Raw genomic sequence first — 18,851 nt, 5'->3', positions numbered from 1 at the left:
AAGTGCACCTATATAGTAAGTGGAGCTGATAAAATGGACAATGAGCGTAGAAACAAGGAGGTGGTCATGATGTTATGCCTGATCAGTGTATATATATATATATATATATATATATATATATATATATATAATGTATGTATGTATGTATGTATGTGTGTGTGTGTATATACAACAAAATGACAATTTTACTTCAAAATCACAACATGTGTGATAATGTATAAACTGTGCTGTTCTAATTATTTTGTTTTCTGTTTGAAAATATCTTTTGCTTATGGTATGTTCCACAACCTAGTGGAGGTATCGTTAAACAGGTCTTTGGCAGCATGTATGTTTCAGGCTTTTCTCTACATGCACGCTAGTGGCACGATACTAAAAATGTCAACTTAGATACAATACTTTGAAATAAATTGTCCAATACCATTTTCGATACCAAAGGCAGATAAAATTGAGGGTCTTTTATTTTTTTTTGGATAAGCATATCCAAAATTTACGTAAAATTACTCTTATAATGGTCACTACTCACACATGTAAAACACATGAAACGCATCAGATGTGTGTTTGTAAGTGTTTGTATTTTAGTCCAAACTAAAGTGAGATTCATGTTTATATGCACATATCATTAGTGTAGTGTAACAACTTAGTATTTTAAATGTTTTATTGTATTTTTAATTTTAATACAGTACAGATTCAGCTTAATATTACTACTTCCTCCTGATAAGCTGTTTTAGGCTCTGAAAATATCATTATTATTTTAATGCTGCTAACATTTTCTGCTGTTAGCTTCCTATTTACCAGCTTTTTGTTCGAACTTTCTCGTTCTACCTTAAATGGTGCAGTAGTTACATTCTGGCGCGACCACTTAAGGTGGACCGGGAAAATTCAAACAAGACACTGACGAATGAGAAGCTGACTTCAGCTTTGTAGTTTTAATGCTGGTAGTATCTTTTGATAAGGAAATTTAACCTTACCAAAATATCCTGCCTAGAAATTTATGTAGGGTGTTTGGACCAATTTGATGTGTCAGCTCTCTTAGCTGGAACTGACTGAAGCACCGTCTGCATACTTTCTTGCTCATGTCTTTGCCTTTGCATCCTAATTTGCTTCAAAGCCAAAGTTCGTCCACAGAGCTGTATGTCCTGCTGTTTTCTTTGTTGAGTTTCAAAGGCTGTGAACTCACTGCAACTGCAATTTTAGCATAACAAACCACACCGCTAGTGAGACCTCCTCACTAATGGTGCATTATGGAAGCCCATGTGGGCACAAAGAATTTGTGTCGATACTGTGGGAGCTGAGTATTGCACTGTTTCAAAATGTTCAGTATCAAGATGTATCGATATATATTTTTGACACTAATGCACACACAGTTTGGGACTGCAAGCGTGTATTTGTGAGATCCTGCTGGTGTGGGTTTCCTTTCTTTCACTGTTCCATGTAAAGGTTGCAAGAGTGCTAACAGCTCCCCCTCCTGGAAAATCTTTAGTCTGATAAACGTATGAATGTGTTACAAGCCAGGTCCATGAGGTGCTTTGCATCTAGGCCTGTCATGATCATGAAATTTTAGCTGACGATAAATTGCCATATATATATATATATATATATATATATATATATATATATATATATATATATATATATTATTGCAGTTAACAATCTAATTGTTATTGGAATACAGTTAAATTGTGCTAAAACACAAGCCTTGCTTTCTGCCGTCAATATGCAGCTCCTAAATCAGTGGTCACCAACCACTGGAGATCTACCTTCCTGCAGATTTAGCTGCAGCACTAACTGATTGACCCTACCTGATGTATCTAATTATTGCCTTCAGAAGTCCTTAACTAGCTGAATGAGGTGTGTTAGATTTGGGTTTGAGGTGAAACCTACTGGAAGGTAGATCCCCAGGGGTGGGGTTGGTGACCACTGTTCTTAATGAAGACAGACAGCTTGAGCTCAGATAAAGAAACATTGCTCACTGCTGCCCTTTGGTGTTATAGCACTGGTCTGTGTTTTTCTGCTTTGTTTTATTTACGTGGGTTTGCCTCAACACAACTAATAAAACCCCCACCTTCTTTTTGTTGTGATGTAAATGTATAATTGTGGCAGCTAACACCTGTGGAAAATAATTGCAATCAGCTCAAATGACAGGCCTGTTTACATTCTGTTCAAAATTATTTTTTGTTTCTGCCTTAAAATAATAAGAAATAACCAGTGGGCACATGTAGTTTAACCACATTTCCCAGTAGTGTGCAAATGAGTACTGGTATTTTTCTGTTTTCATCGGTTTGTGAAAGTCTGGTTTGTGAAATTATTTGTAACTGAATAATTACTTACGTTTTCATTTTCTGAAAAACTGTCTATTATGGGTTGTATGGTTTATTAAACTATTCTTTGTGTACTAAATGTGTATTGTTTAATTTTTTAAGGTGCAAGTTTAGGAAATTACCAGCAGGCTAATAGCTCCATCTGTGGAAGTGCTTCGTGTTGGAGTAGCTGTTAGCTGGACTACATCCCAGGCTATGTTGAGTGTTGATCTAAAATATAAATGCAATTAAAATATCAATAATTGACATCTTAAGTGATAGCCTAGCAAAAACATCATTCATCAAACGGGGATGTAAAAGGTGCATAGGGGCAGGACCATGTAGCTATAAGTGGTACAAACTGTGCTTAAAGGGGAATTCCACTAATTTTAAAAAATTTCTAAATAATTTAGTCTTTGAATCACTCTGTTTACATCTCAGAGTGGTTTAGCGTGAAATGGTTAAGATTCCTTTACAGTGGTGGTGATAGGAACCAGCGGTTGCCATGACTACAACACAAATACAGTCGTTTACTATGCAAAACCACCAGTGAACCTATACATGTCTTCTGAGTTTTATATGGAAAGTAGATGATGGTAAAATAATGGAAAATCTGAAATAGTACGTTTTCTTTGGGGACTTTTGCCTCATCACACCCTGCATGTACCACTCCACCATGAATGAATTAAAATAAATGGATTAAAATACACTTTAAGCCAAAACCTGATCACAAAACTATCATAAAACAATATCTCAGACATCAGGCAGTATTCATAACCATTTCATGTATTAACTTTCTGTGAGGGAGTTTTTAGAGGTGGACGTCTGGTTCCTATCATCACCACTGTGAACAATTCTGTAAGTTTCTTTAGAACAGAGCATTTCACACTAAACCACTCTGAATGACTTTGTTCACATCTCATTTAATTATGTAGAATTTTTCAAAGATCGGTGGAGTTCCCCTTTAAGGCTTCCGAGCCATCAGATGGCCCCAACCAGCATGTAGTATTTATTTTGGTTATTTATTATATTTCATGATGATCATTTTCTATCATCTGTGCTCTTTATCAGTTTCCTTTTCCTGATCAAAATGAATTGACGATTCTTTTTCGTTCTTGTTGCACCATAAAATAATTGGGTTGTTCATAAAAGACCCTGCATGGGGAACGAGGCGGTCGCATTACTATTTCATCCCCCTTGCAGGGAAACGCAACGATCGACTTTTAATTAGAAAACGTTTCATATCATACGGATCCCCTCTGATGATATTCTGTATAAATAAAAAATGCATGGCCATGGCTTAACAAGGTGTGGGAACGAGATAACTAAGTCATGGCCACAACTTAGTAAGGCATGGAAATGAGGTAATTAAGACTTGACCACAGCTTAATAAGACATGATCTCATTCCCAGGCCTTAATAAGTCATGGCCGCGCGTTAGGATCCAGTGGTGGACAGTAACGAGGTAAATGTAATTCGTTACTGTACTTAAGTAGTTTTTTGTGTCTGTACTTTACTGAAGTTTTTCCATTTTGGGCGACTTTTTACTTTCACTCCACTACATTTCAAAGTCAAATATCTTACTTTTTACTCCACTACATTATGAGAAATCTGTCGTTCCTTTTGGCTTATGTGTGCATAAAAACATAACATGTCAAAACAAAAGAAGTGTAAAGCAAGAACACCAATCAGGGCACAGCGCACTTAGTTTTGAGCTTGTTTTGACCTGTTGGACATACCAACCCAGTGCCAGCATACGGTTCAACATCAGTGCAGCAGTGTAAAATTTTGGGAGTGTCTATTCAAAATAAATGATGGTAGAAACTCCTGACTCTGACCTACCTTTGTGTAAACAGATCACAATATAGAAATATGTACACATATGCAGTTGTGACTGATGTGTCTTTTTTCTGAATTTGTACAAACACTTTTATTTTATAGTAAAATTTGTTTTGGCTAGTTTATGTTTATGAACAGAGACCTACAGATGCAGTTTAGTAAAGGAAAACTCATTTGTGAATCTGAGTTTAAAGCAAGTTTTTATTAAACTTAAACTTGTAACTAAGTTGCAAATAAATCTTAAACTGAAACTTTGCTTGTTTGCAAAAGGTTATTTCAGAGCCACTCAGTTCTACCTAATGGAAACTGTTTGCCTTCAGTGTTTTGTGCTTATGATAATTTTAATAGACATCAGCGTCACTAATTAATGACATTCTATTAAAATATTGGTTTACCAAGAGTGACACTGGAGTATTTTCACCTAAAATGAGTTAATGAAGCAGAGTCTTGTTACAGAAATGATAATAGGACATTAAAGTCATAATTAATCTTTTAGTACTTTCACTTTTGATACTTAAGTACATTTGAAGGCAAATACTTTTGTACTTTTACTCAAGTGGAGGTCTAAAGGGAGGAACTTCTACTTTTACTGGAGTAATATTTTACCTTGGGTATCTCTACTTTAACTCAAGTACATGGTTTGTGTACTTCGTCCACCACTGTTAGGATCTCGTTCCCACAGAATGAGTAATATTGGTATGTTTTGGGCGGAACGTTTGTTTGGTGGTTCCGGTTGCAAGCCGAACATGATTTGAGCACGTACTGAACGGGGAGAGGGGAGCTGCTATGTAAACACTTCTTGTACTGTTTTTATTCGGGGGTCCAGCTGTGGCGGAGGGGTTGAGGGTCTCCTGGCGGAGGGGTTGAGGGTCTCCTGGCGGAGGGTCTGACTGTCAGGTGACGAGTATATTTACAGATGAAACCTGTTTTAATGCTATATTTTGTGAGGTTTTCCTCACTGTAGCCTTTTTTCACAGCTGGCTGGGAATCAAAGCTGCAGGAGTGTAAATGATTCTTTCTTTCTTTCTACACAAAAGTTTGTTTGTTTGGTTATATATTAATCTATTATCAACTATTTTACAGATTTAGACTTTTTGTTTTATGCCTACACTGTCAGAAAAAAAAGGTACAGTGTAAATGGTACTCTTAAAAAGATGGTACAGAAAAAAACCATGAAAATGGTTCTCTGTAGCCCCAAAAAGGGTTCTAATATTACTACAAGCTTCACATCATAACAAAAAGATATGTTGTGTAGAACATTTTCAAAAAGGTTCTGTACAGAGGTAGTTACAACACATTAGGTATCAATCTGAAGAACCATTTATACATGAGTCCATGGTACTAAACAGAACCAATCCTTTTACTAAAGAACCCTTGAAGAGCCATATTTTTTTAAACATGTACAAAAAGTGGTTTAAAGGGCCAGCTGTTCACTTTAAATAAGTTTATCAGAATCAGAATCAAGCTTTATTGGCCAGGTTTGCTTACACATACAAGGAATTTGGTTCTGGTTACAGGAACTCACAGTGCACAGTGTCAAACATTTACATGTAGTGAATAAAATAAAATAAATATAAGATAAAATAAAATACAATAAGATAAAATACAAAAAAATAAATAAATAAAGATAAAATAAAACATGTATTCCTACCATCACTCACTCACACACACATACACAGTCTTTTACATGTAGTGAATAAAATAAAATAAAACATGCGTTCCTACCATCACTCACTCACTCATACACACACACAGTCAAACTTTACATTGTGCAAAGTATGAGTCTAAAGTTAAAGTGCTGAGTGCAGCAGCAGTTAAAGGGTGTATAGTGGCAGAGAAAGGGATCAGTGAGGTGACAGTCAAGATAAGTGGGGTAATAAGGCAGGTAAGTAAGATGCTAGAAGAAAGACTGGTTTGAGATGGTAGTTTCAGAGGATGGAGTTGAGTGTGATACTATATACCAGTATATTTCTTTATTTATTTATTTATTTATTTTTGAAAGGAAATGTACATATTTGTAGCTTTTCCCAACCTAATGTTTTAAAACAGAACAGTAAAATAAAGCATACATACCGGACAGAGCGTGTGGAGTCAATACAACTTAAAAAATATATAATTAAATGAAATATGGTACAGTTATGTTCTGAGACGTACCCTTTAAGCGTACCGACCCAGTGACAGTTCAGTACCTTTTTTCTGAGAGTGTAGTTGTGCTCAGTGTAAACAAATTAAAAAAGTAAAGAAACACACCTCAAGCCCTTTATGGTGTGTTACATCGAATAGCTAAGGTTTTGAGAGTTAATAAGTTTAAATATTTAGTAGGGAAAAACTAATTTAGTCATCAACAGGCAAATGGCAGGTTTGGTGGACCTCATTAGAGTCTAAACCAAGTGATACCACTGAGGGGAACGAAATGGCATCATGCAGCATATTTCAGAGAGCAGTTTAATGTTGCTGACTAATATCACACAGTGAACTAGCAAGGCTGTAACTAAAAAAGCTGCACTATATGGACAAAAATATTAGGACACCTACACATTACACCTACAGGAGCTTTTATGACATCCCATCCTAGATCCATAGCCATTAATATGGAGTTGGTCCCCCTTTGCTGCTCAAACAGATTCCACTCTTCTGGGAAGCTTTCTACAAGATTTTGTAGCGTGTCTGCGGGAATTTTTGCCCATTCATCCAAAAGAGCATTTGTGAGGTCGGACACTGATGTTGGACGAGAGGGCCTGGCTCGCAATCTCCGTTCTAGTTCATCCCAAAGGTGTTTGATGGGGTTGAAGTCAGGGCTCTGTGAGGGCCAGTCAAGTTCTTTCACATCAAACTCACCCAGCCGTGCCTTTATGGACCTTGCTTTGTGCACTGGGGCTCAGTCATGCTGGAACAGAAAAGGTTCTTCCCTAAACTGTTGAAAAAACTGTGTAAAGTTGGATGCATACAATTGTCCAAAATATCTTGGTCTGCTGAAGCATTAAGATTTCCCTTCACTGGAACTAAGAGGTCTAGGCCAACCCCTGAAAAACAACCCCATATTATTATCCCTCCTCCACCAAACTTTACAGTTGGCACAATGCAGTCAGGCAGGTAACGTTCTCCTGCCATTCACCAAACCCAGACTCGTCCATCAGACTGCCAGATAGAGAAGCGTGATCCGTCACTCCACAGAATATGTTTCCACTGCTCCAGAGTCCAGTGGCGGCGTGCTTTACACCACTCCATCCAATGTTCTGCAATGTGCTTGGTGATGTAAGGCTAGCCTGGAAAACCATCTTGTGAAGCTCCTGGTGCTTTACGTGGTCTGACACTTCATGGCTGAGTTGCTGTGGTTCCTAAACGCTTCCACTTTTCAGTAATACCACTCACAGTTGATCGTGGAATATCTAGGAGGGAAGAAATTTCACAGACTGGTTTGTTGCAATGATGCCATCCTGTTACAGCACAACGCTCGACTTCAGTGAGCATCTTAGAACGACCCATTCCTTCACAAATGTTTGTAAAGGCAGACTGCATGGCTGGGTGCTTGATTTTATACACCTGTGGCAATGAGACTGAATGAAACATCTGAATTCAGTGATCAAGAGGTGTATCCCAGTACTTTTGTCCAGTGTGGTTGCCTCTTCTGCAAACAAAATTTAGCGGCTGTTAAGCGTCAGTCTGATGGACGAGTCTGGGTTTGGCAAATGCCAGGAGAACATTACCTGGCTGACTGCATTGTGCCAACTGTAAAGTTTAGTGAAGGAGGGATAATGCACTTTCTCGGTATGTGAAATGATTTTTTTCAGTCTTCTTGGGAATATAGTCCATTTTTTTGCTCAGTATTCTGAAATAATTGTCATCTTCGTATCTTTTTTTTGTGTCTGAATAATGATTTACTATTGGTGACTCATCTTAAGGAATTAAAGAATTACTTATTGTTTAAAGTGTAACAGCTAATTCTGACATAGTGTGTCAGAAATCCATCAGAAATGTTAAATATGTCTACGTTCTGAGAAAATATAGCATTATTTTGGCAGAGTGGACTTTCTAGGTTCTGACTAAGTCTTGCTCTTTGTGTCCAACTCAGATTAACTTCCACAAATGCATCAGAACATGCCACCACGAGAAGAACGTCAGGCAGATGAAGTCAAGGGAGATCCGCAAGTGTCTGCTGGTGCTCTCCTCCCCAACAGAAAGACGCGCATAAAGAGAAACCCCCCCACTCGCCACTGCCCACAGTGTGGGAAGAGTTTTACTCAGCAGATTGGTCTCCGAAGACACCTGCGCATTCACACAGGAGAGAAACCGTATGCCTGCTCGCAGTGTGGGAAGAGTTTCACTCAGCAGATTGGTCTCCAGAGACACCTGCGCGTTCACACTGGCGAGAAGCCGCACGGCTGCCCACAGTGTGGGAAGAGATTTACTCAAAAGCACAGTCTTCAAAAACATGAGCTCACTCACACAGGAGAGAAGCCACACGAGTGCCCGGAGTGTGGAAAGGGTTTTAGTGACAGAAGTTCTTTTAAAACACACTTGCACATTCACACAGGAGAGAAACCGTACGATTGCTCGCAGTGTGGGAAGAGTTTTGTTGACATGCGTACTCTCAAAAAACATCAGCACGTTCACACAGGTGAGAAAATCTGTTACTGCTCTGAGTGCGGGAAGAGTTTTAAACACGTGACTAATTTCAAACTGCACCAGCGTGTTCACACAGGAGAGAAACCGTATTGCTGCACTGAGTGCGGGAAGAGTTTTAGTCAAGAGAGCAATTTTAAGACTCATCAGCGCATCCACACTGGAGAGAAACCGTTTTACTGCTCACAGTGCGGCAAGAGTTTTACTCAGCGGAATCATCTTCATCAACACCAGCGCAGTCACACAGGAGAGAAGCCGTATTACTGCTCACAGTGTGGGAAGAGCTTTAATCAGCTGAGTCATCTTTATCAGCACCAGCGCGTTCACACTGGAGAGAAGCCGTATGAGTGCTCACACTGCGGGAAGAGTTTTAGTCAGTGGAGCCATCTCTATCACCACCAGCGCAGTCACACAGGAGAGAAGCCGTATCCCTGCTCACAGTGTGGGAAGAGCTTTACTCGTCAGGATTCTCTCCAGCAACACCAGCGCATTCACACAGGAGAGAAGCCGTATGAGTGCTCGCAGTGCGGGAAGAGTTTTAGTCAGTGGAGTCACCTCTATCACCACCAGCGCATTCACACAGGAGAAAAACCATATAACTGTTCACAATGTGGGAAGAGTTTTACTTATAATACTAGTCTGCTACGGCACCGGTGCATTCACACAAAGGAGGAGGCTGCCATTGATCAGATTGTACCGGTATAAATGCTATATTGACACTTAGGGTCGAGTGACAGGCTATAAAGTACAAAGCCCATTTCTTGGACATTTCGTGAAATGCAGTAAAAACAAGAATTTGTGATTTGTTAATTCTCTTCAACCTTTATTTAACTGATAAATGTACAAAGAAAAGATTTCCACTGTTTTCACTGACCAACTTCATTGTATTTTGTTAATATAAACAAATTTAGAATTCAGAACATACTCAAAAAAGCTGAGACAGAGGCATGTTACCTTTCCTTTTAATTACAGCTTTTTTAAAATTGGGAACTGAGAATACTAATTGTTACAGTTTTGTAAGTAATGTTTTTTTTTTTTGCTAATTGCTTGATACGAGACTTCATCTGTTCAACAGTCAGTGCTCGTCATCTGATTCTCCCCTTAATGATGCACAATTCCTTTTTTAATAGGAGACAAATCTGGACTGCAGGCAGGCCAGTCAAACACATGCACTCTGTGTCTTCAAAGCCACGCTGTTGTAGCATGTGCACTGAGGCCTGGCATTGTCTTGCTGAAATAACTATGGGCTTCCTGGGAAAATACATCATCTCAATGGTAGCATATGTCTCTCTAAAATCCATGTATATGCCTGCGTGTCAATGGTACCTTCACACAAATGCAAGTCATGCAAGCTTTTCTCTGTATATTCTGAGCTGTTCTTTTTACTCTGAAATGCATTCCTGTGTTCTCGATTTGTACTTCTTGGTACTTTTGTGGGTACTTTTCAGTAAACAGCTGTTGTACTGAAACAACAGCAACATCAACTGTACACTGCATTTGACTGCAATCGTGAAATCCTGCTGTTGGTTTTCTTTCTTTCAGTGATCTACACAAAAGCTACATGAGCGCTCATAGCTCCCCCTAGTGGAGCTTCATTAGACTGCTAAGTGTGTTACAGGCCACGTCCAGGTGTTTGCATCCTTAAATTTAAAAAAAAAACAAAAAAAATTCTGTTGTTGCTGGAAAAAGATACATTTACGGAGAATATGGCAATGATGACATTATTTTTCTCCCCAAAATAATAAAGTACAGATGCCCTTGTATCAAACTGCTGAGCCGGGCCTGCACGGATAACACGCTGACTCAGCTTATTTCTTTATTAAACATTTAAATCTTGGAATTCTTCCACCTTGCTTCCTGACACTCTGGGTACACCACTGGGCAAGCCTGTATTCTTTCAATTAGTTTCAGTTATCAAGTTCTCTGCAGTGTGTGTTTATCTTTGTGTGTGTTTTTTAAGGTTATTAGGCTACATGAACCTTACACCATCATTTTCATTCATATAAGTATATTGAATTAAACTATATTGAGCTGAAGATGTGCTTGGATTACAGTCTGCCTGCATTAAACCCCAGAAAAGGTTTCAGATGCACCTCAGATACAGCCACATTTTTAAAACTGCAAAAATAAAATAACTTGTTGACTGACAGATAAAAGAGATGAATTGATAAAAATCAGTAAAAGAACAGATAATGTAAATAACTCAGCAGTAACTAAAAAGTAAAGGTTTCTAATAAATAAAAAGAATAATTAATGTAAGTCAAAATATTACATTAATCAAATTAAAAGCTAACTAAAATCAAAGTATATTTAGACTATATCATTGTACTATATTAACTATATGTTGACAACAGTTGACATATAACATAGTTAATACATAGATGACTATATATTAACCATATTTGCTCAGACGTGTGCTGGTAGGTAGCATTTTCTAAATCTAATAACTTTTCAGAAGTGAAGATATTTAATTGATCATGTAGGTCATGGTGGTTACTGGTTGGTTGCCAGATCTGATGGGCTTTTTTTCCATTTTGGAGTTTATTATTAGTCTACTACCCACTTAAAAAAGATGGTTCTTCAAGGGTTCTTTAGTAAAGGCAGTGATTCTATGTAGAACCATTTCATACTTAAATGGTTCTTTGCATGGTGAAATGGTTCCTCAGATTGAAGGATCTGCTGTATATGGTTCTATATAGAACAAATTTGAAAATGGTTCTACATAACACCAAAAAAGGGTTCTGTTATTGTTACAATGTCTAGCTTGTGACAACAGAAAACATTTTTAAGAAGAATCATTTTTATACAGAAGTCCAGAGAGGCCATGTACAGAGCCCTGATGATGACATCCTGTATAAATAAAAATAATGCATTGCCACGGCTTATTGGGAGTGAGATCCTAATGCGTAACTTAAGCAACTTGCTATTTCAAGATAACAATTTTGTTATCTTGCGATAATTAACTCGTTTTTTCTTTGATTTTTTTTTTATCTTGAGATAATAAGATAACTCGTTATCTTAAGATAACAACTTTGTTATCTTCAAATAACAAGATAAATAACTCATCTTAACATAACAACTTTTGTTAAAAGTTCAAAGATCAAATTCTAAGTGCATTTGATGGTTTCCTAATGGGATCTAAAGATGTTCTACAGGAAACTAGTGGTCTCCATTAACCCAATTCCCATTAGAAGGCAAAGCCGTTAGGTTTTAATCCTAATGATTTCTAATTGTCCCTTTTCAGCAGGCAGGTTTGCGCACCCTTGAGGATTGGAGGTGAAACACACAGCCACCAGATAAACAGGCCCCAGAGATGCTGCGATAGACTTCAAATAAACAACAAAGAATGGTTTCATACTGGCGGTTTGGGCGGAACGATCGTTCGGTGGTTGCTGCTGTGAGTCGGACATCATTTTGGGCACGTACAGAGGCAGAGATGTAAGTAAACATTTCTTGCAGTGTTTCGTTTTTGAGATTAAACTCGTTTTTGATGGTCCAGAAAACGGAGCGGTCAGCTGAGTTCGGAGGAGGACGGTGTGGAAGCTGTGTGGCTTCTAAATGGAGCAGTATAAACTGATCTGTTACTTTATTGGAGCTGTTTTAGTGCAGTTGTTGGATAATGCAGTGATGTACAGTATTTAAGTGGTGTTTTTCTGCTGAAAGCTGCCAAGTTAAACACTCAGACTTAAATAATCAGACATTTGACTTTATACTTGGACTTCTCAACCACAATAACTCGGTCACAGCCCATCAGTAACGTTACTCCATCTCCCATCTAACTCAATGGGGCACAGATAACCTTCTGCAGTTTGAATGTCTCAAAGATAAAGGAGATCATCAGCTCCCTAAACTCCCACTGCACTGTTCATAACCCAGTCACCATCAAGGGGGAGGATGTGGAGGTGGTGGACTGTTTTAAGTACTTAGGACTTAGAAATCAGCTTTGACCAACATGTAACGGACCTACAGGGTGCCCCAAAAAATTGACACCATTTGAGCTATGAATATCTGACTAACTACAGGTCCGAGACAAACGACATTAAATAGGCTTCATGTTGAACAATACAAGATTTATTTATCAAAATTCGAACAAGAAATTCAGAGGGATGTAGATTTTATAACCGGTTTCACGAAGCTTCACAAATGCAATATCTTCCGAATCGATACTGGTGGTCGTCCAGATCCCTTTGCCCTGCACAGACAGCCTTCCTCTTTGAATTTTTTGTGCCGTGTCCAAATCTGCTCTCCAGTTGGTGCATTTTTATTGAATTTTCTCGAAAACGCTCGCTGCACACTCTCATTTGACTGTGTTCGAGCATATTCTAACACAGAAAATGCTTTTTGTTTCTAGTGAACGTCATTCTTCAACCTGAAAAACAACATTAAAAATTAAACTTGGTTCGTTTTTACACATTTTGTTAAAATTTGAGATCATTTGAGGGAGAATTGGCTGTTATTAGACTACGAAATTATGTCAATTTTTTAGGGACACCCTGTATATAAGACATGTCAGCAGAGACTATGTTATTAGAAAGCTAAGGGCACTTCATGTAGCACCTTCACTGCTTTTGCTCCTCTATAGAAGCATAATTGAACCCATTATCCTGTACTGTTCAACATGATTTTTTTACAGTGTTAAAAGTGTCAAACATGAACAAATTGTTATGCATTACACATTCCCTCCAAAATCATAGGCCTCCCCACACACAACCTGTCAAATCTAAACAATAAGGCTGTTTTAAGAAGGGCCACCACAATAGTCCAGGACCCAGATCACCCACTCTTTCTTTACCTTACGTCCATCAGGCTGGAGATACAGAACATTAGTGTGTAAACAAACCAGCTTTGCAGAAAGCTTTGTACCTTCAGCCATATCAGCCCGTAACAAGCTACCTTGTTTAAATAGATGTTTCAAAGCTTGCTCTGAAAGAGAGTAACTGATTCAGACCTCATGTGTTTAAATGTGTGTCTTGGTCTTGTTGCTTGTACTTTGTTTTGTCCTGACAGTGTTTAGCCAAATATATGTAATTTTTCAGATGTCTGTCCCAGGGCAGTGTAAGAATGGCACAGGCTTTGAAAACAAATTTCTCTGGAGGACAATAAAATAATCTAATGTAATCTAATCTAATCTAATTTGAACTAATAGTTTTGTACTAGACCATGCACTTAAAAACGATCAGGCATAACATTATGACCTCCTTGTTTCTACGCTCATTGTCCATTTTATCAGCTCCACTTACTATATAGGTGCACTTTGTAGTTCTACAGTTACAGACTGTAGTCCATCTGTTTCTCTGCATACTTTGTTAGCCCCCTTTTACCCTGTTCTTCAGTGGTCAGGACCCCCATGGACCCTCACAGAGCAGGTACTATTTGGGTGGTGGATCATTCTCAGCACTGCAGTAACACTGATGTGGTGGTGGTGTGTTAGTGTGTGTTGCGCTGGTCTGAGTGGATCAGACACAGCAGTGCTGCTGGAGTTTTTAATCACCTCAGTGTCACTGCTGGACTGAGAATCCACCAACCAAAAATATCCAGCCAACAGTGTCCTGTGGGCAGCATCCTGTGACCACTGATGAAGGACCAGAGGATGACCAACACAAACTGTGCAGCAGCAGATGAGCTATCGTCTCTGACTTTACATCTACAAGGTGGACTGATGAGGTAGGAGTGTCTAATAGAGTGGACAGTGAGTGGACACAGTGTTTAAAAACTCCAGCAGCACTGCTGTGTCTGATCCACTCAGACCAGCACAACACACACTAACACACCACGTAAAGTGTGCAGCGCAGTATTAACAAGTTGTTGTTGTTGTTGTAAAAGTCAGTTCTGTTAATATAATAAATAACACAACTTAGCTGGATGTTACTGACATTGATGGTGAATGAGTTTAATATTTGGTTGGTGGAACTGATGCATTTAAACTGTTAGTAAACTTTTAGTTTGTGTAATAACTGTTTTTTTTATTATTATAAGAACAACATTAATAATAACAATATGAAGAAGAATAACTAATTTATGTTGCACCTTTCACACATAACATGCAGCCCAGTGATTCACAACATAATGAAACATTAAAACAGTAAAGACAATAACAAAAGAACAGAAGTAGCGTAACTAAGAAGAAATAAAACAAGAAATAAAAACATAAAATTAAAACGATATAACGATATGATATCAATATGACATACATCTGAGATGAAGTAGTCACTACCAATAATGTAATAAACGCAAACGTTATAGAAACTCATAATGTAATAAACTGCCGATAATGTAATAAAATCCTCGTACAATAGTTTAATAAAATGTTGGTGCATAATGTAGTAAGATTTCACATTTTGTGCCTTTATTATATTATAAACCGAGTGGCAGAATTTTCAAGAATACTGTATTAATGTCAGCACATAATATTATAGCACTTTATAATCCGCTGTTGTAATCATCTGAGTGTGTTCAAATTCACTAAAGTCATGTTTTAATTCTATTTTTAAGGTGAAAATGATAAAACTAGACAGATAATGTAATGGCTTAATAGCACGATGAAGTAATTAAGTTGACTGTTTTAGTAATGTGAGTAAATTTCAAGTCATTGTAAGCATCTGATGGTTTTAATAATTTGTTAGCCATTAATTTATTGATATAATTAAGATTTACTATGGATTTGGACTTTTTAAACATGAACTGTTTTAATAAATTTTTTTAATAAAATAATTTAAAGTGATATAATACTGAGTAACCCAAAATATTTTGAAGATGATATCGTTTTAACAGATTTTACTGCAAACATGCAGTTATGAGGTTCCTTCTGGTGTAGATTCATGATGATTTGTGTGATAATAGCGCTCCCTGCTGGAGAAAGAAGGTGTTTTGCTTTGTCATCTATAGATGCCTTTGGAAAAACATACAGTATTATATTTTCACCGTTTTTATAATTAAACCCATCCGGGACACTTAAATTGTGAGGGAAATACTGCAAATTCATTTCCAGTATTATGAAATCCAGTAATGAAAGTTGTGAAGATTTCCATGAATTTTATAATTACTCTGAATTTCACTGTGCCCATCAGAACATGCCCCCAGCAGCTGAAGTCGAGGGAGATCAGCGAATGTCTCCTGGTGCTCTGCTCCCCACCAGAAAGGCTTGGACACGAAGAAACCCCCCCACTCACCACTGCCCACAGTGTGGGAAGAGTTTTACTCAGCAGAACAGTCTTCAGCGACACCTCCTCATTCACTCAGGAGAGAAGCCGTATCGCTGCTCCGAGTGCGGGAAGACTTTCGTTTACGAGACTCATCTCAAAACACACCAGCGCGTCCACACAGGAGAGAAACCGTATCACTGTCCGCAGTGCGAGAAGAGTTTTACTCGTCAGAGCATTCTCCGACAGCACCTGCTCATTCACAGCGGAGAAAAGCCGTACGACTGCTCTCAGTGTGGGAAGAGATTTACTCAGGTGGGTCATCTCCAGCTCCACCAGCGCATCCACACCGGAGAGAAGCCGCACTGCTGCTCAGAGTGTGGGAAGAGCTTCATCCATAAGAACAGCCTCCAAAAGCACCAGTACATTCACACAGGACAGAAGCCGTATGACTGCTCTCAGTGTGGGAAGAGATTTATCGACTCGCATACTCTCCAGCAACACCGGCGCATCCACACCGGAGAGAAGCCGTATCACTGCTCAGAGTGCGGGAAGAGTTTCAACCAAGTGGGTCATCTCAAAACACACCAGCGCATCCACACTGGAGAGAAACCGTACGGCTGCTCGCAGTGCGGGAAGAGTTTCAATCGGCGGGATTATCTCCAACAGCACCAGCGCACTCACACAGGAGAGAAGCCGTACTACTGCTCGCTGTGCGGGAGGAGTTTTGCTCAGTGGACTAATCTCCAGCAGCACCAGCGCATTCACACAGGAGAGAAGCCGTATTGCTGTTCACAGTGCGGGAAGAGTTTTACTCAGAAACATATTCTCCAGCAGCACCTGGGCGTTCACACGAGAGAGAAGAGCATCGGTGCTCAGAATAGGGTTGGGCAATATGACAATGTTGTATTGTTATCATGATAAATTACCCCACAACACTCTTTGCTGATCATATCGTGGGTATCATCTGTACATTACTGCAGGTTTGATTTCAAAGAGAGCGTAATTAGTGGTTATAGATGATGAATGAACATGCTAAGTCCAGATAGGGTCATGGTAGCAGTTGGGAGAGCAGAGAATCCCTGTCCCCAACTTCCTCCAGCTCATTCCAGGGGATGCCAAGCCGCTCCCAGGCCAACTTGGAGATATAATCCTTCCAGCAGGTTCTAGGACGACCCCGAAGTCTTGTCCCAGCCGGCCGTGCCTGGTAAACCTCCATGGGGAGGCGTCCAGGGGGCATCCTGATCAGATGCCCGAACCACCTCAACTGGCTTCTTTCAATGTGGAGGTGAAGCAGCTCTACACCTCCCGGATGGCCGAGCTTCTCACCCTGCGAAGTAGAGTATATCCCACCACCCTGCGAAGAAAGCTCATTTCTGCCGCTTGTATTCATGATCTCATTCTTTTGGTCATTACCCAAAGCTCATGACCACAGGTGAGGGTTGGGATGTAGACCAACAAGTAAACAAAGAGCTCTGCCTTATGGCTCAGCTCCCTCTTCACCATTACAGTCTGGTACAGTGACCGCAATACTGCTGCCCCAGCCTGTGGCCGTCTCATAATCCCTCTTCCCATCATTCGTGAGCAACATCCCGAGAGACTTAAACTCCTCTAGCATGTGGAATGATGAAGAAAAGTCATTGCACTTACGGTATTTTTAAAATTTTTTAAATGTGGCAGCAGTGGTGCCTTCTGTGTGTTCCAACACTAGTTTAGTGATGCATATCGGGTATCATAAATGTTTTTTCAGAGTGCTGTAAAGTTAGGATAGGATAGGATAGGATAGGCATCAGTTAGCCTTGTGTGCTCAATACACGGTCGCTGGTTCGTGGTCCGTCCCTCCTTGGACCACTGTCCAACCCAGTTGTGTGGACATAGCAATTTGGTCCTTGTCAAAGTTGCTCAGCGCTACACCTCGACTACGAGAACCGTTCACTTATCGTCTGATATTCCCGACCTTGACATGCACCATTGTTTTGAGAAATTTGAGGTTATCCACTTCAGCTGTGAGTGGTCATAATGTTTTGGCTCACCTGTGCTCTCCTCTCTGCATGCGCTGATGGTCCATGATGCTGTAGAATGTATGCAAATATGTTTTCAAAGTTCAGAAATTTTATATAACAAAAGAACAATTTAATTAGCCATCACAGTACTTAGACCAGTGTAGACGCACAGTTTGTAAATATCTTGGTTATAAAAGATGTTTTGTTGCTCAAGGCTGTTTCAGCAATACGGTGGAAGTAGTGATGATGATCAAGTGAAAATTTCTCATGTCAGTGAACAGTTGATGGAGAGCATGGGCCTGGAGAGAGATCCCAAATCGCCTGTTTGACGTTCTAGATGTTTATTAATGTCTGTAGTGGATGGTATGAACAGTATGTGAGTACTTGATATCTTCTCCTCTTGCTCTAATATTATAATGTGCATCAGTGTTGACGTAAATCTTTGATCTTGCCACAGAAGAGACCCAGGAGACCGGGGTTTGACTGATTTCTACAAAATGTCATGTTTACTGCTTAAAATGTTTCAGCTGATTAAGCTGATTTTTATTTAGTTTTTTTTTCAAAACGTTTTTACATACATGACTGAGATTGTACACTTTTAAAAATGGATGGTTCTTCAAGGGTTCTTTGGTAAAGAAAATGGTTCTATGTAGGATCATGAACATTCAAAGAACCCTTTGCATGATTAAAGGGGTCTTTGCATTGTGAAAGTGTTTTTCACATTTTTCAAGAGAATGTGCTGTAGATGGTTCTATATAGAACCTTTCCGTAAAAGTTCTATGCAGCACCAAAAAGGTTCTGCTATTGTTATGATGTCAAGCTTGTAATATTAGAAGAACTGTTTTAGATGCTATATAGAGGCCTTTTCAAAAATGTTCTATAGAGAACCCTTTGCATGATTAAAGGGTTCTTTGTATTGTAAAAGGGTTCTTCTGATTGATAGAGAAGGTG

General features: G+C 39.1%; 1 protein-coding gene across 1 annotated transcript in view; it reads left to right on the top strand.

The window, feature by feature from the left end:
• The window catches only part of LOC118815109 (zinc finger protein 850-like), a 30,104-nt gene extending 11,519 nt beyond the window's left edge, over positions 1-18,585 (top strand). The window contains exons 4-6 of the mRNA XM_036581041.1: positions 8,213-9,457; positions 12,104-12,196; positions 15,826-18,585. Of these exons, the coding sequence (XP_036436934.1) occupies positions 8,213-9,457; positions 12,104-12,196; positions 15,826-16,818 (2,331 nt within the window). The 3' untranslated portion in view covers positions 16,819-18,585. The remainder of the gene's footprint in view (positions 1-8,212; positions 9,458-12,103; positions 12,197-15,825) is intronic.
• Positions 18,586-18,851: the final 266 nt, after the last annotated feature.

This window comes from Colossoma macropomum, unplaced genomic scaffold (assembly GCF_904425465.1).
Source record: "Colossoma macropomum unplaced genomic scaffold, Colossoma_macropomum, whole genome shotgun sequence".
Taxonomy (NCBI): domain Eukaryota; kingdom Metazoa; phylum Chordata; class Actinopteri; order Characiformes; family Serrasalmidae; genus Colossoma; species Colossoma macropomum.
Note: the sequence above shows the minus strand (reverse complement) of the source record. Positions and strands in the feature narration are given on the sequence as shown.